At 41.7% G+C, this 22,125-nt stretch overlaps 1 protein-coding gene across 1 annotated transcript in view; it reads right to left on the bottom strand.

Annotated features, from left to right (window-relative positions):
• Positions 1 to 1,780: 1,780 nt before the first annotated feature.
• Positions 1,781 to 22,125, bottom strand: part of SNX15 (sorting nexin 15) — a 44,576-nt gene continuing 24,231 nt past the window's right edge. The window contains exons 3-8 of the mRNA XM_077459420.1: positions 21,374 to 21,494; positions 17,787 to 17,902; positions 17,525 to 17,708; positions 8,598 to 8,738; positions 7,310 to 7,525; positions 1,781 to 2,328 (exon numbers count right to left, since the gene is read on the bottom strand). Of these exons, the coding sequence (XP_077315546.1) occupies positions 2,201 to 2,328; positions 7,310 to 7,525; positions 8,598 to 8,738; positions 17,525 to 17,708; positions 17,787 to 17,902; positions 21,374 to 21,494 (906 nt within the window). The 3' untranslated portion in view covers positions 1,781 to 2,200. The remainder of the gene's footprint in view (positions 2,329 to 7,309; positions 7,526 to 8,597; positions 8,739 to 17,524; positions 17,709 to 17,786; positions 17,903 to 21,373; positions 21,495 to 22,125) is intronic.

A 22,125-nucleotide genomic window follows, 5' to 3' on the forward strand; every position in this document is an offset into this window, starting at 1 on the left:
ATGAAGGTCAATGTCTTGACTCTAATTAGTATTGCTACCCATCTACAAACACCACAGGTTACCAGCCCTAATGGTTGCTGCATGTTGGAGTAGAAAATCATTGCCTGACAAGCTAGTATGTTAAGTCTGCAGGAGCATTGCATGCTGCTATGAAGATGCACCAGGAAAGAAATTTCGGAAAGGTGAAAATACAATCTTCTATTTTTCTGTTCCACCACGACTGCACAAAGCCATCTCCATCAGTTAATGGCTTGAGAAGGTTGTTGTAGAGGCACTCAAGTGGTCCACATAAAACCCTGATTCTAACCCCACTGAACACCTTTGCGATGAAACGGGATGTACATATTTTTTTTTTTTTTTTTAACACGGCTCTTAAAAGTTTAGATAATCACTTTTCTATATTTTTCTTACGGTATTGTATGAAGGGGTTTGTAAATTAGCCACTGGGGAAGAGTAGATTACTATAATAACTTCCTAACCATTTAAAATATTAAATTCACCTTTTCACAAAAAACGAACAGATGAACCAACTTCAAATGTCGTGTGCTGCCAGTGTAGTAGCCAATAAACCACAATGCAAAGTCTCAAAGTGAAAATCCATCATAATGGCAATCACTTATTGGTCAGTACGACCGCGCAGACCTTTGAGAATTGCTTTTTTTTCTGGGATGTCTTACTGGAGGAAGAAACCTCAAAAGCGCTTCTCATTGGTTAGCATGGTCATGAAGCTAACGAGTGCTTGTTGTTGTCAGCATTATGTTAGATATTCACGCCAGGGCTGCTGCGCCAGCAGCACGAAGCATGAAAACTGGTATGATCAGCGGGGTCCATAAGAGTGGGCAGGATATTTGGAGTTAGTTCACTTTTTCATTTTTTGTGAAAAGGTAAACTTATTTTTTAAACATCTATTAGCCACCACGAAACACGTAGAGCCTTAGCCTTATGTTACACCACATAATCATGTGATCTTGAGATTCTGCAGAAAGTGATATTAATCTTATTATCATTGCTATGTGTTGTTATTAAAGGTAAACTTATTTTTTAAACAACTATTATCCCCCATGAAACGCGTAGAGCCTAAGCCTTATGCTACACCACATAAACACGTGATCTTGAGATTCCGTAGCAAGTGATATTAATCTCATCATCAAAGTTTTACTAATTTATTATCATTGCTATGTGTGTTGTTTATGAATTAGCATAATCGCACTACCGTGTACCAATGTTTCTATTATCTATAGATTGTGTTGATAATGGCATAATTCAAAACCAATCATGTTGCTTAAGAATTAGCATGATCACATTATCATGTACCAATATTTTTATTATCTATAGATTGGTTATTAATTATGTCACTATCATGCATAATAAATTAAGACTTTATCAAATTTTTTAAGTTATCGCGTTGATTCAATGTATATGCTTTTGGCATCCATGATCATGTGGTTTCTATATATCTTATGCTCTTAGCTGTGCTTCATTTAAAGTCCCAACATTTCTTTTTGATATTTTTTGTATACACTAGGGATGGAGGCAGATTAACTTATCCATTCATTGCCTCATCTAAAGTCCCCAAACTTTCCTCCCCTTTTTTTGCTGCTAACTATTATATCAGCCATTAAACCAGTACTATATTTTCACTAAGCTGTCTGACTCAAAAAGGCGCATTGTGTGGAGCAGTGGTACAACATAACCATTGTGTAGCAGGAAGCAGAGCCCGAGTATGGAATGAGCAAATAAGGCTCTGCCAAAAGTACATTAATAATTACAAAACTATATATAGAATGAATGAAGTTTTTTTTTAAAAAGAGTAACATACATTGATAATATTATTTACAATAAGGTGATCTGTTTAACAGCTTAAGTAATATAAAACACAAACACTGCTTTTTTATCAGTTAGCAGAAATCACTTTTGCTTTATAAAGCGTTTTTTTCCAGTGAGAACATTTATAGCAACCACTAAACAAGACATAGCAGTATTAAATAAAAGTCATTGCAGGGGTGTCCAGTTCCCAAACACATGGAAGAAGTACTTGATTCTATCTGCTGCTGTAAACCAAAAAAATAATAGAAAGACAAATTTGTTCGTTTGTATTCATGTGCATTTCCTCTCTCTGCACATTTCCAGGGCTTTAAAAAAAAAAAAGTTTTTAATATAAAAAAAGTAAAAAAAAAAAAAAAGTCATTTACAGCTACATTTAAGGAGCTTTTTTGTGCTCATCTGATAAACGTCCATCCATGTGCTCCTGAAAGATCTTCTCTGCATGATGGAGATATTCTGCCGTTCTGCGTGCAACGGCCTCACGTCGCTCAGGACAACGATCATCTAAAGAAGAAAAAGCTCCAGTAAGATATCTATGTCATGATCCCCCATCCTCAGCCTGGTAAAAGTGTCATGGCTTCCCCCTTTTTTTTTTTTTTTTTATTATTATTACAAGAAATGTTGAGTCAGAAACCTATAAAAGAGGCTACCATGCCCATACTCACAGGCTGAAATGCAGCTTAAAGCAGTATTAAAGCCAAAACATGTAATATACTGCAGTTTAACAATCCTTAGATGTGTTTTTTTGGTAGAAGTCAATTGCCGGCACTGTGTGCATCTATGGACACACACAGCCCGGCTCTGAAGCAGGCCTGTACAGGTGACCTCTTAGTACATGGCTTGCTGAGGAGGCAAAATCTAGAAGAGGTGGACAGAGCTGCCAAGGGTAGGCCAAAGAGGAGGAAAGCAACCGATCTGTACAATACTGTTACACGAAACAGGCACGTATAAAGCCTTTTTTGTTTTAGGACAAAAAGTTTACCTTCATTGGTTTGTCAAAGCCAAATGTTATGCATTGTAATTAAGATCGGCCTTTTTTCTTTATGGCTGGTAAAAGGTTGGTTGCCAGACACTGGGGGTTATTTACTAAAGCCGGAGAATGCAAAATCTGGTACAGCTGTGCATAGAAACCAATCAGCTTCCAGGTTTTATTGTCAAAGCTTAATTAAATAAGCTGAAGTTAGAAGCTGATTGGTTGCTATGCATAGCTGTACCAGATTTTGAGTGCTCCAGTTTTATTTAATCTCCCCGTGTACGCCAACATGGGTCATATGGCTTTAGGATGCCATATTGGCTGACTGTTTAAAGTGGTTGTAAAAGCACAAAACGATGTAGGACTCGCACTCCTGATTGGCTTTTGGAAGCAGCGGGAGCCATGGGTTCGTGCTACTGTCAATCACGGCCAATAAGCCAATCAGGAGCAGCTCCGTATCTGAATAGACACACAGAACAGCAGCTCAGCTTGGGTGCCCCCATAGCTAGCTGCGGGGGCACTCAACGGGGGGAGGGGCCAGGAGTGCCAACGTTGGTCTCAAGAAGAGGAGGACCCAGGCTGCTCTGTGCAAAACCACCACACAGAGCAGGTAAGTATGACATGTTTGTTATTTTTTTTTTTACATAAAAAAAATTAGATTTTAATATCACTTTAAAGCTGAACTCCAGAGTTTTTTTTTTTTTCCTTTTGGGATAAAGTTGTTATATAAATGAATACAAGCTGACTATTGCAAACACCCCTGTCAGTGTTAAATAGTGTCAACCCTCTACTGCTACTTTTACTTGACAGCTTGGTCTGTTAAAAGCAGAACTACACTGTATCTGAGCACCACAAACCAAAAGCACTATTTAATTCATTTTTTAACACTTTCCAGCCTGGCCTATAACAGAATGATGGCCAGGCAGTGGCTTTACCATCCTGACTGGACATCATGGTGAGCAGTGTCCCTCAGACACAGCCCATCACCGAGCAGGGTAAAGATCTGGTAACATAGGCTCTTTACCATGTGATCAGCTGTGTCCAACTGATCACATGTAAACAAATTCTTTCCTCAGCGCTCTTAGTGCCTGAGGATTGAAAAGCTGATAATTGGCTTTCCAGTTATAAGGGACATTTACACTGATAATCAGGGCATGGGTGCTGCCTCATCAGTGCAGATGAAAAATTACTTATTTGCCAAATTGTATAAAGGAATTTTTTTTTAAACATTTTTGGTCTTTTTTTGTTTGTTTAGTAAAAAATAAAAAGCCCAGTGGTGATTAACCCACCAAAAGAAAAAACTCGAATGTCTATAGAAAAATGATAAACATTTCATATGGGTACAATGTTGCACGACCGTGCAATTGTCATTTAAAGTGTGACAGCACTGAAAACTGAAAATTGGCCTGTGCAGGAAAAAGCACCCTGTATTGAAGTGGATATTCAAAGCAAATTCCCCCATCCATCCATGTCTCCATGATTTATTTTACTGAGAAATCACACCCCCTAGCATTTCTGGCTGTGGCCATCTTAAGTAAAGGCAGATGATTCATGTAATTGTTTCCTAGAATCCACCTGTCCTTAGCTCAGGCATTTAGACAGGAGGGTGTGCTTAGTTGAGAAAAGCCCTCCTCACCTCCTGAAGACTCCTGGCATGTATGACATCATTTGCCTAGGCATGAAAACTAGGAAGTAACTAAATAAATGTAAAAGGATTCAAAATAGTCAATGATGATTGAGAGAATGAAGTTCCACTTTAAAGGAAACTGAAAAATTTCTTAACATGCAGTCCCAAGCCGATAATATGGGCCATAGAGCCCTGCTGTCACTGGATGCTATGAAAACCTTTGACAATGTTGAATGGCCATATCTCTGGGAGGTATTGAAGCGATTCAGCTTTGGAGATGTATATATCTCCTGGGTGCATTTGCTGTATCCCCACCCAGGCAGTTATTAGGCAGGTAGATTGTCGCTACCCTTTGCATTAGGCCGGGGCACCCGACAGGGGTGTCCTCTATCCCCCCTGCTGTTTGCCCTGGCGATCGAACCAATGGCGATCAGAGATAACAAAGGTATCACTGGCGTCTGCTACGGGGATAGTAGGCAGGAGAAAGTGATGCTATATGCAGATGACACAATGATTCTGCTGAGAGATACAGAGCGATCCCCGAATGAGACGATGGATACCATAGTCCGCTTTGGGAAGTTCTCAGGCCTAAAAATAAACTGGACCAAATCAGCTCTAATGCCGATAGATGACGAACAATTGCAACATAGGGACCAGTAGGGGATATCCTTATAGCCACCTCTTTTAAATATCTGGGGATACAGGTGACACCGTGAATCAAGGACTACAGCCACCTTAATAACTCTCCTCTTCTGGGCAGATTTCGATCGCGTGTCAAATCTTGGAACCCTCTGTGTATGTCAGTTGCGGGCAAAGTGAACCTAATTAAAATGATTCTTATGCCCCAACTGCTATACATGCTCCATAACTCCCCAGTGGTAATCCCACTTAAAACATTTAGACCCCTTTCACACCGAGCTGCCCCGGGCATCAGCGGTAAAGCAGCGCTATTTTTAAAGCCGGTTTACCGTCATTTTAGTCCACCGCTAGCGGCCGAAAAGGGATTAAATACACTGCCGGAGCAGCGTTTTGCTGGCGGTATCACAGCACTGCCCCATTGATTTCAATGGGGAGCAGCGGTGGAGGAGTGGCGAGTTCACCGCTCCTAAGAAGCTGGTGGCAGGACTTTTTCTGATGCCCTGCCAGCGCACCGGTCCAGTGTGGAAGCCCGAGGGGTTGAATGGAGCAGCTGTTTTGGGGCGGTTTGCAGGCGCTATTTTTAACGCTATAACGCCTGCAAAACTCACCAGTGTGAAAGGGGTCTTAGGATAGTAAAATAGTAAATACCATATTCCACAAGCTGATTTGGAAAAACCGTCTCCCTAGGATAAAGTTAGAGCAACTGCAACATTGTAAGGACGATGATGGACTTGCGTTACCAAATCCATGGCTGTACTATCTGTCATTGCAATTGCAACGCTTAAAAGGCACCATGATAGCGGAAGGAGAACAGGCAGACAGAATCCCCAGTGCTCTCGAGAGTATTATGCTACATACGGTGGGTGGAAAATCCATTCCAACTGCCCTTGAGGCATTAGCTTTTGGAAAACCCCAAAAAAGTTTCCCCACATATAATTTACGGCAGAAGATATTGACCAAATCCAGATATCTACAAATGATGATGGTGACCATGGTGAAATACGAAATGTTTCCATTGTATACTGGACTGTATATAATTGCTGTATATGGACTAAATGATCTCTGGACTATAATGTATTCAATTCTAAATAAAAACCTATTTTTTTTTTTGGCTAAAAACAAAGAAAGTAAAAAAAAGGAAAGTGAAAAACAGACCTAAAGGCAGAAATAACAGCCGAAAATAAAAGGGGAGGGGGGGGGGGGGAGAAGCCAAAACAAGTAAACTAATGTAGTTGCCACGTCTAAGAGCAGGTGAGCTGCATTATTTTCCATTTTTATTTTGGGGTTTAATACCACTTTAAATTATTAAGAAATAAGTTATGTGAAGGATCACCCTGAAATGAAAATGCAACTACATTATAGGTCTCACTGCCTAATCTTTATACATAATAGTGGGCTTTAATCTTCATGTGAGCTTTATCTAGAAGGTATCTGACATAAGACTTTGATTTTTCCAGGGAAATGACAAAAGCTGGGCAAAAAGTTACCATTGCGGGTAAAATTCCAGAGCCAGTGCCTAGTATATTAGTGTGATCCCACTTACTGGGATTCATTTACTAAATGCAAATAAAAAAATAAAAAAACCCACAGTATTTTGCTTGCACATAATTGGACAATTGAAGTCAGAAGAGCTTCAGCTCATTCACGAAGCATAGGGAAAATTCCCTCGTTTGTCTATTTGTCTTTAGTAAATCAACCCCCTTTTGCCTAGCAATCAGTTTTCTTTGTTTTAATGCTGAACCCAAGTGTTAGTAACACAATAAACTCACATTCCACTGCTAATTCTGCATACAATTCCTGGAGATCTCATTTAAGGATCTTAGTATTTGATGTCAAGGTTAGGCAGGCCATACACAGTTCGAATCTCAGACGGTTTCTGCTGAACCAGCCGAGATTTGAACGGTGCATAGGTAGGCTGAATGTACCAAGTTTATGGATCAATCAACTTGGGTACAACCAGCATGCCAGGTTTTACCTTCGATTATCCCTAACGGCTGCTATAGCCACTAGCAATAATCACTGTCTTCTCCTGGGGAATAGCTTCCCTCGACTTCTCGCCAGGAGAAGACAATGACCCAGCAAGAGGGATTCTCGCATCAACACTGTCTGCAACCCGTGATTGCAGGAAAGAAGTTTGCTCCATGTATGGCCGGCCTTAGTAACATTACAATGTGTTCTAATTTAACATTTCAAGTTTATGGTCAAATTACAGTATAGCTTACAGAACTGTGATCCACATAGCTTACCTTTCACTCCCTTTAATAAGATATCCACAGCATTTCGGAATAGTTTGAAGGCCTCAGGGTAATCTCCAGACAGCTCTGACTCCATCGCTTTCTGAACTTCTAATGTGGCTTGTGATAGGTAAGTGCCACCATCTTCTACACCAACAGGATGATCCTTCACTTCACACTTCAGAGACAGCAGATGCAAAGAGGTTTCTGATTCTTCAACTGCACCTTCTAGAATGAATGATGATTAACATACTGGTTTAGCATGGCACCTTCAGGTGGGTTCTACAGTGCCCAGAATCCCCCTTCATAAAATATAATATATATATATATATATTAAATTTTAGTTCACCGTCTTTATGTATTTCGTGATTTAAGAATTTCTAGCATATATAACTCCATTCAGTGATACCATCATGATGAAAGTGCACATCGACCATAAAAACTAGGTTACAAAATATTCATTTAAAAATTAATTATTCCCCTGCAAGGGCAAATGCTCAAAAGTAGGTTAATGCGTTTCTTCATCAACTTCATCTCTGCAACTGATGTCATGAGCGCTGGGATGTGGATACTTTTAGAGTAAAGGGAGAATACATCACCCACCATGTGATACATCTCCAAATCAGCCAATCTTCTCCATGTATATCTACCACACTTTACAGACCTTCTTTTGCTTTCCAAGGCTCTGATGAAGAGGGAACCACTTGAAACGCATTAGCCTTCCATTGAGCATTTGCCCTTGCATGGGCATAATTAATTTTAAATTAATATTTTGTAACCTAGTTTTTATGAATACGTAGTAACTTATTTGTACTCATCTACTTTGTCTAAGAATCAACTTTATTATTTAGACCCATGGATTAGATCACGTTCCTTCCACCTCTCTTTTCACACGGCCTTCTTCGGACCACCCCTGGTAAGTTTAGGCAGCGGGACACACGTGATCTTCCTATACTACCCATCATTCAAAATTACCACCACTTTACATCAATACCGCCTGCACGAGCGCAGGAGAAATAATTGTTCCCTTCATATCTGCACATCAACCATGTCTGCAAGACCCAATCATGTGGAAAAAGAAAACAAAAAATTATTTTTGCGGGGACTTCTTTTTCAGATTACACTACTCAGCGCTGCAGCCGATTGATCGAACACACACTTTCCAACATTCTTTTTCAAGAGGAGTTGATAACTATGTCGACGCTACCTGAACAGGAACAACCATAGATGGAACAAAAAGTCAGTCCATCCATGGCCAGCTTTAGAGTTTAGTTTGTTACTATTTCTTATAGTGACTCACCTTCAGAGAAACAAGGATCGAACATTGCCAAGTCATTGGTAGTTAGTGTGCTAGTAGATGGCGGGGGGTCCTGAAAGTTATCAGCTTCTAACTGACACAAGTCTTCATTTAGACCAAACAGTACATCAAGCTGAGTTTGCTCTGTAAAGAGAAAAGATGATGAATTACCGTACTCAGAACACACACACATATATATATATATATATATATATATATATATATTCTGCAAAATAATGCTATCAGTAAAAGTGTATGTACATTCATTCTGTGTGAACATAGAAAAAAAAAATTATTTGTTTTCTTTTCCTTGATTTAAACTGGAAACTACCACATTTGGCCACTAGAAATGCCTGTGATACTTAGTTCCAACCAGTGGCCAACTGCAGTATTTTCCATTTTAATTCAAAGAAAAACAGTTCACAGCAAAGGAAAAAAGCCTAATAACATAGCACCTTTTTTTTTTTAAAAATACACACCTTACAAAAAAAAAAAAAAAGTGCATTGTTCTATACACACACACACACATTTTTTTCTTCCTTGCCGTCATTTGCCTTTCCTGGATCCTACGCCCCCTCCAGGATTTTCACAGAGCAGCCCAGATCCTCCTCTTCTCAGGTCCCTCTTTGGCTCTCTTGGCCCCTCCCTCCTGTTGAGTGTCCCCACAACAGGCAGCTTGCTATGGGGGGCACCTGAGCCGAGTCACAGCTCCCTGTGTCCATTCAGACACAGAGCCCCGACCCGGCCCTGCCCCCTCTCTCTTCTGATTAGCTAGCTGACTTTGACAGCAGTGGGAGCCAATGGCACTACTGCTTTGTCTCAGCCAATCAGAAGGCAGAAACTTGGACGGCTGATACACTTGTGGACATCGCTGGACAGAGAGGGACCTCAGGTAAGTATTAGTTGAGCTGCTACAAACAGAAGGATTTTTATCTTAATGCACAGAATGCATTAAGATAAAATACCTTCTGCCTTTACAACTCCTTTAACTAGCCTATAAAGTGCGGCTGTCTCTCTCCAACATTGTTCTAAATGCGCCACCTCGTGATGGAACTGGGTGGGGAATATCTGGCTAACAGGAGGAGGTTCCTGGAGAGGAAATTTACGGTAAGCAAGGAAAACAATTTTCCCTATTTCTGGACCTCCTCATATCAGCCTTTCAAGGGATGCAACAAGCAATGCCAAAAGAGAACGGAGTGAAATCAACTGCCAAAAAAGAAGAAGGAAAACACAGAGAACTGTATGCTGCTTTCTGGCAGGCTAATTTTCAGCTTTCAGCACTGTCGCACTTTGAACGACAATTGCACGGTCATGCAACACTATAATACCCAAACGTTCTTAGCATCTTGTTCACACAAATAGGAGCTTTCTTTTGGTGGTATTTAATTACCGCTGGGGTTTATTTTTTGCTAAACAAAAAAAAAAAAACCTAAACATTTCGAAAAAAATAACAAGTTAAAAATTTTTACAAATAAACAATTTTTTTCCAGAAATTGAGCCCATAATGTATACTGCTACATTTCTTGGTGAAAATAACCGAAATCAGGTTTTATTATTTAGCCTGTATGATAGTTATACAGTCCACAAACTATGGTATGTATCTGAAAATTCATCAATCCTGATGTACTGACAGCCCATCTTATTTCTTAAGGCCCAAAAATGTCAGAACAGTACAAATAACACAAGGACACACAAAATTACCCCTTTTTGTAATGTCGACAGTCCAGGAATTCAGTAAGAGGCATGACAAGTTTTTTTAAGTTTTAATTTTGTAATAATTTTGGGGACATTTAAGAAATTTAAAAAAAAGATATATATTAATTCAATTTTTTTTTATTAGATTTGTTTTCTTTTAAAAACACTTTCACCACAGCAATATAATGTTACAATAGTAACATTGCACTAATCTGGGGAAGTGATCAGGAATTTTTTTTTTTTTAATATATAAGCAAGCCCTTTACTGAATGAAATTGATTCAGTTTGTTTTGTTGTGATTAGCCACAGCTGATCACATGGCACAGATGGTCTGTGATTGGCCCAGTCTGCACCATGTGATCACTGTGACCAATCACAGCTAGCAACACAACTGTACGCAATGGATGGCTTGAAGGGAAGCCACCCATTGTTTACAACTATCATGTGACCTGCTGTGATTAGCTACAGTGGTCACATGGTACCGGCAGCAGGCCAGTACAGTTATTTGTCATTGGCTGTGTCCGGTGGACACAGCCGGTGACAGCATTGCAGCTCGTCCCCGTGTGAGGCACTATCCGAGAGGGCTTCATATGATGTCCACCCGGATCGACAAGAGTCCTGCCCAACTGTCATTTTGATATAGGCTGGGTGGGAAGTGGTTAATAATTTAATGAAATAAAAATTTGGCACTGGCCTTAGCACAATCCTGTCTTGAAGTACCAAATAGTACAGCTCCTTAGATGAGAAGGCACACAACTCAGAAACTCTCCTCGCAGAAGCAATAGCCATCAGTAAAATAGTTCTCAATCTCAGATGAAACAGAGCATGAGGAGTTTGGCTCAAATGGGGGGAGGCAGCAAAGCTTTTAAGACCAGGGATAAATCCAATTTTGGGAAAAAAACATCTCACTGGTGGCCTTATCATAGCCTTATCATAGCTGCTTTAAGGAAATGGACAACTAAAGGATCAAAGGCCCATCTTTTGCTTGACATGGCCGATAGAGCTCAGACTTAAAAGAGTTGTAAGCAAAGCTGCTTTCTAGGCCTGTTTGCAGCAACTCCAAGATATTAAATACTGTAGGTGACAAGGGATTCCAGTTCTTTTTAGTTGAAACGGGGAGGAAAGCTTTCCACACCTGATGGTAGGTTGAGTTTGTAGACTTTTTTTAAGACTGCAATAAGGTGCCAACCACACCATCAGACAAATCTGACGTAAAAGATCTCCTCTCAATCTCCACGCCATTAAATTTCATCCTGTTGGGCTTCGGATGAAAAACTCTGTTTTGTATCAGGAGGTCCTGAAATGGAGGCAGTGGAATTGGCTGACCGAGCTACATCCTTCACACCTAGGAAAACCGCGGCCTCCCAGGCCAAATGGAAAGGATCACTGCAGCACAAACCTTTTCGAATTGAATCTTGAGAAGCACTTTGAGAATTCATGAAATCGGAGGGAATATGTATACTAGATCAAAATTCCATGGCTTGGACAAGGCCCTGGGCTTTTGGATCCCAGTATCAGTAGAAGTAGCGAGAAAGCTGTAAATTCACCTCTGATGGCCATGAGGTCTATGGCGGGTGTTCCCATGTTTTGAAGATCTTGCGTAAATACTTGAGGTTGAGAGCTCACGCGTTGTGGTCCATGAACCTCCGGCTCAGCTGGTTTGCTAAGATGTCCTGAGCCTGGAAGATAGGCTGCTGTTAGAGAGCTGACGTAATGTTCAGCCCATAGGAAAATTTGGCACACTATTCTGAGGAGTGGTAGACTCCTGGTACCTCCCTGACGTGCAACATAGGCCACAGTTGTCCGGCAAAACCTTCATTCATTGGTTGACCACACAACCAAAACTGGAGCTCTAGAAAAGCACGCCAAACAGCTTCTAACTCTAGTATGTTTGAATTATGTGTAGAAAAGTCCTCCCACCAACTCACTGACCCAGGCAGTGGGCTCCCCAGCCCAAAAGGCTGGCATTTGTAGCTACTACTATCAGGTTTGGAGAGGCAAGTGGAATTTCGCAAGACAGATTGCGAGAGACTGTTCACCAGGTCAATGATTGGGCTGTCGGGCCAGAATCAAAATCTCCTGGGAAACCGAGTGCCGACCCCGCTGGCGGAGGAAGCTGAACTAAAACCTCTTCGTCCATCTGACCCACTGAAGCACTGGTATCGTAGAGGACAGGAGACCCAAGTACTGCATGTACTCCCTTGCTATTAGGTAAGAGTTGGACATCACCTCCCTTGTCGAGCTCTTGACTTCCTGGACCGTCCTCTGAGGAAGAAAAATGCGGCCTACAGCTGAATTGAATTGGACCCCAAGAAACTCTAGGACCTGTGTCAGCTGGAGTTGACTTTTTAGGCGACTGCTCATCCATCCAAACAGACTGAGTAACTTGCAGGTAAAGATCACATGCTCGTAGAGAAGACACCTTGATGGGGCCCGAGATAGAAAGGATAGAAGGATGTCGTCGAGATAGTGGAATATTTGCACATTCTTGAGAAGGTCCTGGGAGCTGTGTAGAGCCCACATGGCAGGCGCCAAAAATGGAAATGCAATCTTTGCACCGAAAAACTGAGGAAGTAGTGGTGAGCTGGATCTATAGGTACATACATATAGACTTCCGCCAAGTTGATGGAGGCCATCCAATCTCACTTTCAAGACCAAAATTATTGTTTATAGCTATTCCATTTTGAAAGGGTGAACCTCAAAAGGTATTGACAGACTTTTGATCCAAAATGGGACCCCAAGGTTTTGAGACAAGAAAAAAAACAACCCTTCTCCCTGAACCCTGCTCAGGAACTGGCAGAATGACCCAAGCTGCTAACAATTCTTTTATGTATGTTCACAAGCACTGCAACTTCAGAGGACACCCAAAATACAGGTTTCTACAAAGAAGGCTTGAGGGGATCTTCTTGCAAACTCCAAAACGATATTCTCTTCAGATGATGTCCAGGGTCCAGGCATCGCTCACTTAGTCTGCCCAGGCCTTTCTGAAAAGAGCTAGCCTTGCTCCCACTTGGTGGTACTGGTCGGAGACATCCTCAAAAGGACGTGTGAGACAATTTTGATGCATGGATAGACTTGGCCTTGGACCCTTTGGAAAGGCTAAACCAACATTTTTCTACTGCCTGTAAAAAGGACTCCCTGGCCTGTATGAAATTGACTCTCTGAAGTTATCCTTGGATTTTTTGGATGAGCGAAAGGGCTGATGCTGCCATGTTCTCTCATGTGGAATAAGCTCCAATTTGCAGCCAGAGACCCACTGAATTGCTGTTTCCATGGTCTTGCTGAACAGAAGCTCCCTGTCAAAGGGCAGGGAACAAAGGCTGTGCTTGTCCACAGACCAATGCTGCAACCATAAGGCTCTTCAGGCTGCCACTGAGTGAGCCATGAGTTTTGAGAGGGAGATAAACCTCCACGTCTGGCAACTTCTCTGGAAAGCCAGGATTCTATGTCTGCTACCCAGACTAAGGGCCGCATCAATACAAGTTTGGGCTATGGCAGGTCTACAGGCTGCTCCTGCCACAGAATAAATCCTCTTCAGATCCGCATCGATAAAATGTCCAGGCTTTAAACCCCCTTTAAAGAAGAGTGCCAAAAACGTAGATCAGTGGTTTTCGGACTGGTGAGCATAGCGTATAAAAAAAAAGAAAAAAGGTTTCTGGGAAAAAAAAAAAAAAAAGAAGCATGCACTATACTCCCCTCTGCAAGAAGCGGTCACATGATAGTAAACCACAGGCTCAATAAGCTGTGGCTAAGGAATTCCCTACCTTCGTAGCTGCACATAACAAAGGGGCAGGGATGTTGGTGACTGATCTAATATGACCATGTGGCCATTTTCATTCAATTATGTTCCCAGCATCCCCTTGCCATTGCTATGTGTATCTGTGGGGCAGGAAATTCCCCAGACGCAGCTGATTGGGCCTGAGGCCTACTATCATGAGACAGCTTTCCACAAGGTTTGAGCCAAACTGGGTTTGGCATGAACCTTACTTAGCTCATCACTACTCGCCAAATCAGCATTTTGTGGATTTGTAGATTCTTTTTTTTTTTTTTTTTTTTGATCTCCAATAAAGTTTTATTAAAGTGATTGTATACCCCCGCTTGGTGATTTTTATCTACAGATAAGCCTGTAATAAGGCTTACCTGTAGGTAAAATTAATATCTCTTAAACCTGCAACGTTTAGGAGATATTACCCTGGATGCAGCCACTGACCTCAGTGGCACATGCGCTCTAAAGGTCTGGCGTATCGTGCCGGCACTTAAGAGCTCCTTGCCAGGACCGGAGAGCTCCCGCATGGCTCAGACCACTCACAACCCAGAAGAAACACCGGGGGAACATATAAGCGCCCGGTCACCGCTGAGGGGGGCATCTTTCTAAGGTAAGTATTTCATAATATGCGAGTATGCGATGCTATTGTCTTGCAGGGTTTTTTGTTTTTTTTTACTACCACTTTAAAGAACAACAAAACAAAATAACAGATAACAGTACACATTCCAGAGTAAGGGCCGATTCACACAGCGATGCGCGGCGAGGCGTCTCCGACTTGCCTCGCCGCGACCTGCACGGACCTCAGCGGCGACTTGCAGAGGACTTCTGTATAGAAGTCAATGCAAGTCGCCCCCGAAGTCGCCCCAAAGTAGTACAGGAACCTTTTTTCTGAGTCGGAGCGACTCGAGTCGCTCCTCTCAGAACGGTTCCATTGTACAGAATGGGGGCGACTTGCGGGAGCGAGGCGAGGCGAGCCGTGTCGCCTCGCCTCGCGTCGCAGTGTGAACCGGCCCTAAGTGCACCACAAATACATAGAAAGAACACAATAGTTCCAAGTACCTTAACACATGCCACATCTCTCACTAAAAAAGGTCATGGTCTCCACAGAATTGTCTGATATCATCTCAGCTATCGTGTTGGGCTCGGTGCCAGCATTAATAACAAGCAAAAATACCTCAAAGTAGTAGGTGGTTCAAAATCCAATTTTACAGGGGAGAGTCTTGGGGTATCAAGCCACTGGGACCACAATTTGTCACAATTGCACAAGCATCCTCTGGCTGAAAAAAATATTTCTCTAGTCTCAGCGTTTGGGCAATCCACTCCCTCAGCGAGGGTGGTTCAGTATCATATACTATGACGTCCAATGCCTACGTATCAACTTAAGGGCCTTTAATAGAGTTCTACCTATGGCCTGTTTAGGTATGTCTTCGATGGTAAGGTCATCTAAAATCCCCAAAATACAGGGTTTAGGGTCCACCGGAATGGTTACCTGAAATACTCCATTTATAGTGTTAAGTACTCCAATCCAATAGAGGTGTAACTTTGGACATCTCCCCAGAAGGTTTACATTTTAACCATGAATTTCATCCAAAGAGCCCCGGATAGTAATAAAGAAACCTACTGGTCTCCTTTCGATCAAAAAACAGGAAAAAAAGTTTACCAGATGGGTAAACATTGTCTCTGCGGAGTAGGCAATCTTCTCAATAGAGCTCCAGATAGCAAAAAACAAAAACAAACAGGGGTCCTAATCTTTCCCCACTCTATCCAAAATAACATTTTGGCTAAACATTTGACCACCAAAGTCATAGATACAGGCAATAACTATTTCTGTTATAAGCAGCTAAAACACTCAAATTCCTTTGAAAGCACTGTAATTTGAATGGTGTACTTTAGAGCCATAATGGCATAGTTCACCTTTATCAAAAAACTGCCTATGCAGGTAAGTGGAGCCTGCAGATAAAAACAAACTGTACAACTCTGATCAAAGTTGAAGAATGCCCTTGCTATAGGTGTAGGCCATTTACGTACAGTCTCTCCTTAGGCCTGACTAAAAAACTCCCAGAGATGGCATCATCCCATCCTGCCTTGTTGCTAGGATGTTGCTGAGAGACCGCCACCATCACAGGAGAAAGCTCTCAAAGCTACTGTATTGGGGGAGAGAAAGTGCATGTGAGGGGGTTTGAACCAGAGAAAGTGCTTGCTCCTGTGATGGTGAAGGTGAACAGTAACAATGGGCAGTCTCTTAGCAACATCCTAGCAACAAGACAGGATGGGATGAGGACATCTCTGAGAGTTTTTCCAGTGAGGCTTTAGGAGGTACATACATGGCCTGATGATCAGAGCTACAGTTTGTTTTCATCTACAGGTACCTTTTACCTGCATAAGCATTTTTTTGGTAATGGTGAACTATGCTTTAAAACCCAACTCTGGGCAAGACTACTTTCACGGGTGTTCCGCAGGCAAAACATTATTTTTCCTTGAGAGGACCTCACTGTCATGCAAGTATAATTCTATATCATGCAAATCAATTAATTCACATGTAGGAGAAAGTCCATTCCCTGCTTGACTTTCTGTGCGCTCCAGCTGAGAGAACTACATAGAACTCAGTGCAACAGTTGCACCTGCATCCCCTCTCCTCCAGCCCATTCACAAAACAGAGTCTGTGGTTATGTGTTCTGTAAATAGTCAGGAGGATGGGGGGGCTCTGATGTGACCATAGCGCTGGGGTCTATGAGACCTGAAGCACTTAAAGGATAAGTTCATCTTTCATAACATAATACATGTTACACCCATATTCAGAGTGTAACATGTTATGAATACACCGGCTCCCGCTGTGAGCTAGCAGGAAATCTCCTCTCCCACCCCCATCAGCTAGCTGTCAAAAAAAATGAAACGAAAATGATATATATACAAACACACACACTCTCTCTCATGGGCATGCAAAGCTCCGCCCACATCACTTATTCACAGCACTCTGTGAATGAAAAACAACAAGGTCTGGCAGCCTTTGCGGCTGTCGTCTTGTAGTTTTCAATGAACTACTATGGCACTGTGAGCTTTGTGGTAGTTCATTGATTCTTCCTGTCAGAATGTATCGGCTTCCTAGTACGAGGAAGCCGACACACTGACAGTTCTGCAGGAGACCTGCATGGCATCAATGATCTGCTGATCGCTGGTACAATGCTTTACTGGCTCCTGCAAAAAAAATTAAAAAAATAATTATAAATGCACATTTTTTTTACCTGTAAAAAACAAAACATATTTTTGTGAAAAGGTCAACTTATCCTTTAAAAGTTGGAGCAGCCAGGAAGTACAGTGGGAGTTGGATGTAAACAAACTGATTTACAAGATTTTGAAGTTAGGCTGTCAGCAACACACTAAAGTGGACTGTACAGACCATTCTAGTAATTCATACAGCTTACTCTGAAAAATCTTATTTTCCAGTCTGAAAGACAGAAGCTTACAGTACCATTACTGCTGATGTCTTCATCGTGCTCAGCTTCCTCTACCGACTCTGCCACATCCGAATTATTCGTCACTTCTTCTGTAATTTCAAATGAAGAACTTCGTACTGGCTCTGGAACTAAAGGAGGGGGCAAGACCAGCGTCTCGGTTGCATCTGGGCCATCTGATCGCATGGTGACCTCTCCCGGCTGTGGGTACACATAGCTCTATTACTAATCTAGAGAAAGTAACCCCCTTCTCATACTCCACATTACCATCTGTCTTACCCTGAAGAACTCCTTTAGCTGGGGGCTGTTATTCAGTGCTGTGATGTTCACAGTGAACCTGAGCATATCTTCTGCAGCTTTTCTGCGTTCCTCTATAACTGGTGCTTCGAAACGCCCTGACAATGAAGGACAGATGTGTGTCAAAGTTGTATAAAAAAAAAAAAAACCCACAATCATTTCACAAAAGTTTTTTTTTTTAAATCATCTGCAATTTATTAAACTAAAAGCACAGTATGTCCTGAAAAAGTATTCCCAACCCTTGAAATGTGACAACCAAAAACATAAATTTATTTTTTGGGGATTTTATGTGATGGACCCACACAAAGTGGCACATAAAATTGTGAAGTAGGAGGAAAATGATAAATGATTTTCAAATCTTTTACAAATAAATATATGGAAAGTGTGGCGTGCATTTGTATTCAGCCCCTTGAGTCAATATTTTGTAGAACCACCTTTTCGCTTTAATTACACCTTCAAGTCTCTTTGGGTCTGCCTCTACCAGCTTTGCACATCTAGGAGAGTGACATTTTTGCCCATTGTTCTTTGCAAAATAACTCAAGCTCTGTCAGATTGGATGAAGAATGTCTGTGGCAAGACTTAAAATTGCTGTTCAGATTTTCAATTGAATTCAGGTCTGGACTTTGCTGGGGCCATTCTAACACATGAATCTGCTTTGATCTAAACCATTCCATTGTAGCTCTGGCTGCAAAATGGGACTTCTTATGGATTTCGTTAAACAATGGCTTTCTTCTTGCCACTAGATTTGTGGAGTGCACGACTAATAGTTGTCCTGTGGACAGATTGTCCCACCTGAGCTGTGGATCTCTGCAGCTCCTCCAGTTACCATGGGCCTCTTGGCTGCTTCTCTGATGAATGCTCTTCTTGCCTGACCTGTCAGTTTAGGCTGATGGCCATATCTTGGTAGGTTTGTAGATGCGACATACTCTTTCCATTTTCGGATGATGGATTGAACAGTGCTCCAAGAGATGTTCAAAGCTTGGGATATTTTTTTGTAACGTAACGCTGATTATGCCCTGGTGTGTTCCTTAGCCCTCGTGATGGCTTGTTCATTAAGGTTCTCTAACAAACACCTCTGAGGGCTTCACAGAACAGCTATATTTATACAATTAGATTAAATTACACATAGGTGGACTCTATTCACTAATTAGGTGACTTCTGAAGGCAATTGGTTCCACTAGATTTTAGTTAAGGGTATCAGAGTAAATACAAAACAAATGCACGCCACACGTTTCAGATATTTATTTGTAAAACATTTTAAAAACCATTTATCATTTTCCTTCCACTTCACAATTATGTGCCACTTTGTGTTGGTCTATCACATAAAATCCCAATAAAATACATTTACATTTTTGGTTGTAACATGACAAACTGTGGAAAATTTCAAGAGTAAGGCCGCGTACACACGAGAGGATTGTCCGTCCAACTTAGTCCGCTGAAATGTGTTTCAGCGGACAATCCGCTCGTGTGTGGGCTTCAGCGGACTTTTTCAGCGGACAGTCTGGCGGACTAAGTCTTTCGGAATTTCCGTAATATTGTCCGTCCAAACTTGGTTTCAGCGGACAGTCCGCTCGTGAGTAGGCTAGTTGGACGGACTAAGTATGGCGCATGCTCAGAAAGGATTTACACGGCCGAAGGTTGCATTGCAGTGTATTGGACGTCGAATTTCTAGTCCCGTCGTACGTGCCGTACACGTCATCGCGCAAGCTTTCAGCGGACCGTCTGTTCGTCGTGTGTGGTCAAGTCCGTTCATTCAAAAGTAGGACGGACTGTCTGTCGGATTGTCTGACGGACTTAGTTGGACGGATAGTCCGCCCGTGTGTACGCGGCCTATGAATACGAGGTACAGTAACTGCTTTGAAAAACCATTAAATCAATGGATTTAGCTTGGCTTTAACAGAAAGATCTGAATGTTTGCGAAAGGCAACAGACACATCTGATACATGAAACCCAGTATTTAATAGTATGATATATCTTTCAGGCATCAGAAGAGAAATTTCACTTGTGAGAGGATGGGGTGCAGGGAAAACTAATTTCAGATACTGGCACAACTACATACAAATGTTTACACTTCTAGGTCGGGTTAGAACGTCTGTCATTTTTTTAATTGCTGTCCGACAGTTTGGCAGATGCAAAAATTGGTTACTAGAGGATGTAACAGTTTCAGCTACTTTCCAATGCCCTTTGCAAGCGATAAGCACAGAGAAATTATATTAAATTTTCTGCCTTCTCCCCTCCTCCTCCTCTTTGGACACAATATTTTTTTGGGGGGGGAGCAGGTACCTAGTTTTGACAGGTACCTGCTCCCACTTCCACTTCCAGATTGAATAGGTGATCCCAGTGGAAGTTCACCCCCACCCTCCCCTCCACTGCAGATTTTTAGGTCACATGAAAGGTCCCTGAAAGCTGCTGGACCATTCAGAATGTTCAGCGCACAATGCTGGCTTTGAAGCCGCTACGACTCACAACCGACTTCCTATAGTAAAGATGCCAGTGCTAGGAACCCAAAGACTGGTAAAGAACCGAAACGGGAGGGCGCTATATCGCTGGACAGGTAAGTGTTCTTATATTAAAAGCCAGCTACAGTATTTGAAGCTTCTGACTTTTAAATTTGTGGGGCATCGAAGATCCTCTTTAACCACTTGCCAACCAGCTCACACACATTTACAGCGCCAAAGTGTCTCATTCCCTCAAATCGCTGTACCTGTACGTCGGCTCCTTTAAGAGCCATAGCCGGCGCGTGGCTGCTACCTGATGTGCGTGGGTGCAATGACTGCCGGCCACCTGTGATCCTGAACAGGGATCTGTGTATGTAGACACACAAATCCCTGTTCTGACAGGGGAGGTGAGACAGATTTGCTGTTCCTAGTAATTAGGAACAGTGATATGTCTCCTCCAGTCAGTCCTATCCCCCCACAGTTAGAAACACTCATGGAGGAAACACATTTAACCCTTTGATCGCCCACTAGTGTTAACCCCTTCCCTGCCAGTGACATTTATACAGTAATCAGTGGCTATTTTTAGCTGTGATCGTTGTATAAAATGTCAATAGATCCAAATCCAATCTGTCCACCGCACTGTCATTGATCGCCACCATTACTAGTAAAAAAATAACAATACAAAAAAAAATAATGCCATAAACCTATGCCCTATTTTGTAGACGCTATAAGTTTGGCGCAAACCAATCAATATACGCTTATTGCAATTTTTTTTACCAAAAATATGTAGAAGAATACATATTGGCCTAAACTGAAGACGAAATGTGTTTTTTTTTGTAAAAAAAAATAAAAAAGGGATATTTATTACAGCAAAAGTAAAAAAATCGTTTTTTTTCTAAATTGTCGGTCTTTTTTTGTTAATAGCGCAAAAATTTAAAACTGCACAAGTGATCAAATACCACCAAAAGAAAGCTTTATTTGTGGGGAAAAAAGGACGTAAATTTTATTTGGGTACAGCAACACACGACCGCGCAATTGTCAGTTAGTGCCGTATAGCAAAAAATGGCCTGGTCATTAAGGGGGAAAATCTTCTGGGGCTGAAGTGGTTAAGGAATAGTGTTCAGCACTTACCAAAAACTTGAGCCCTGGGGAATGCTGGAAATTCCTGAGTGCGCTGGAAGAGATTCCGGTGAGTGTAGGAGAGCTCTCCATGAAGTTTCTTGAAGTCGCTGTAACGTTTCCAAACCACAATCTGGAAGATGAAATACATTTATTATTTGCATGAAGGTTTTCAATCACTGCGAACATGAACACATCTGAATACAGTAGTGAGCATTGAGGTGATGGATAAAAGGTGTAGTAAAGCATCTCTAATCGTGGTTACTAGACTGGGGGGCCTCAATTGCAACCTTGAGAAAGTGTCACTACCCCCCAAATACATGGGGCTGAGTTCTCCCTCATTCTATAAAACAGGGGCAAGACTAACCTTTTGCATGCAGGGGCAGATAGGAATTGAATAAGTGCTGTCACTCACATATCTCTTTCCTAAGACCCCATACATACTATTAGATTTTCTGCAGATTTTTGTCTTCAGATTTACAAAAAAAAACATGTAGTGCAAGGGCCTGCCTGATTGGATACAAATTGAAGCTCTTAAGGTTTGACCTCATATTATATGGTTTTGGTAAATTTGAAGACAAAAATCTGCAGAAAATCGAATAGTGTGTATGGAGGCTAAAAGTTATCGGACAGTGTGGGGACGGGGGGACTGAACATTCTGCTTAGCAACAGCAGAACAGATTCCAATGAGGTCAAGAGCTACATGTAAATACGTTAAATAAAAATGCCCACATGTCGGCAATAGGTTTAAAAATGCCTATAGG

The sequence above is a fragment of the Lithobates pipiens genome, unplaced genomic scaffold, assembly GCF_037356315.1.
Source record: "Lithobates pipiens isolate NorthernLeopardFrog02 unplaced genomic scaffold, aLitPip1_a1.2 Scaffold_10, whole genome shotgun sequence".
Taxonomy (NCBI): domain Eukaryota; kingdom Metazoa; phylum Chordata; class Amphibia; order Anura; family Ranidae; genus Lithobates; species Lithobates pipiens.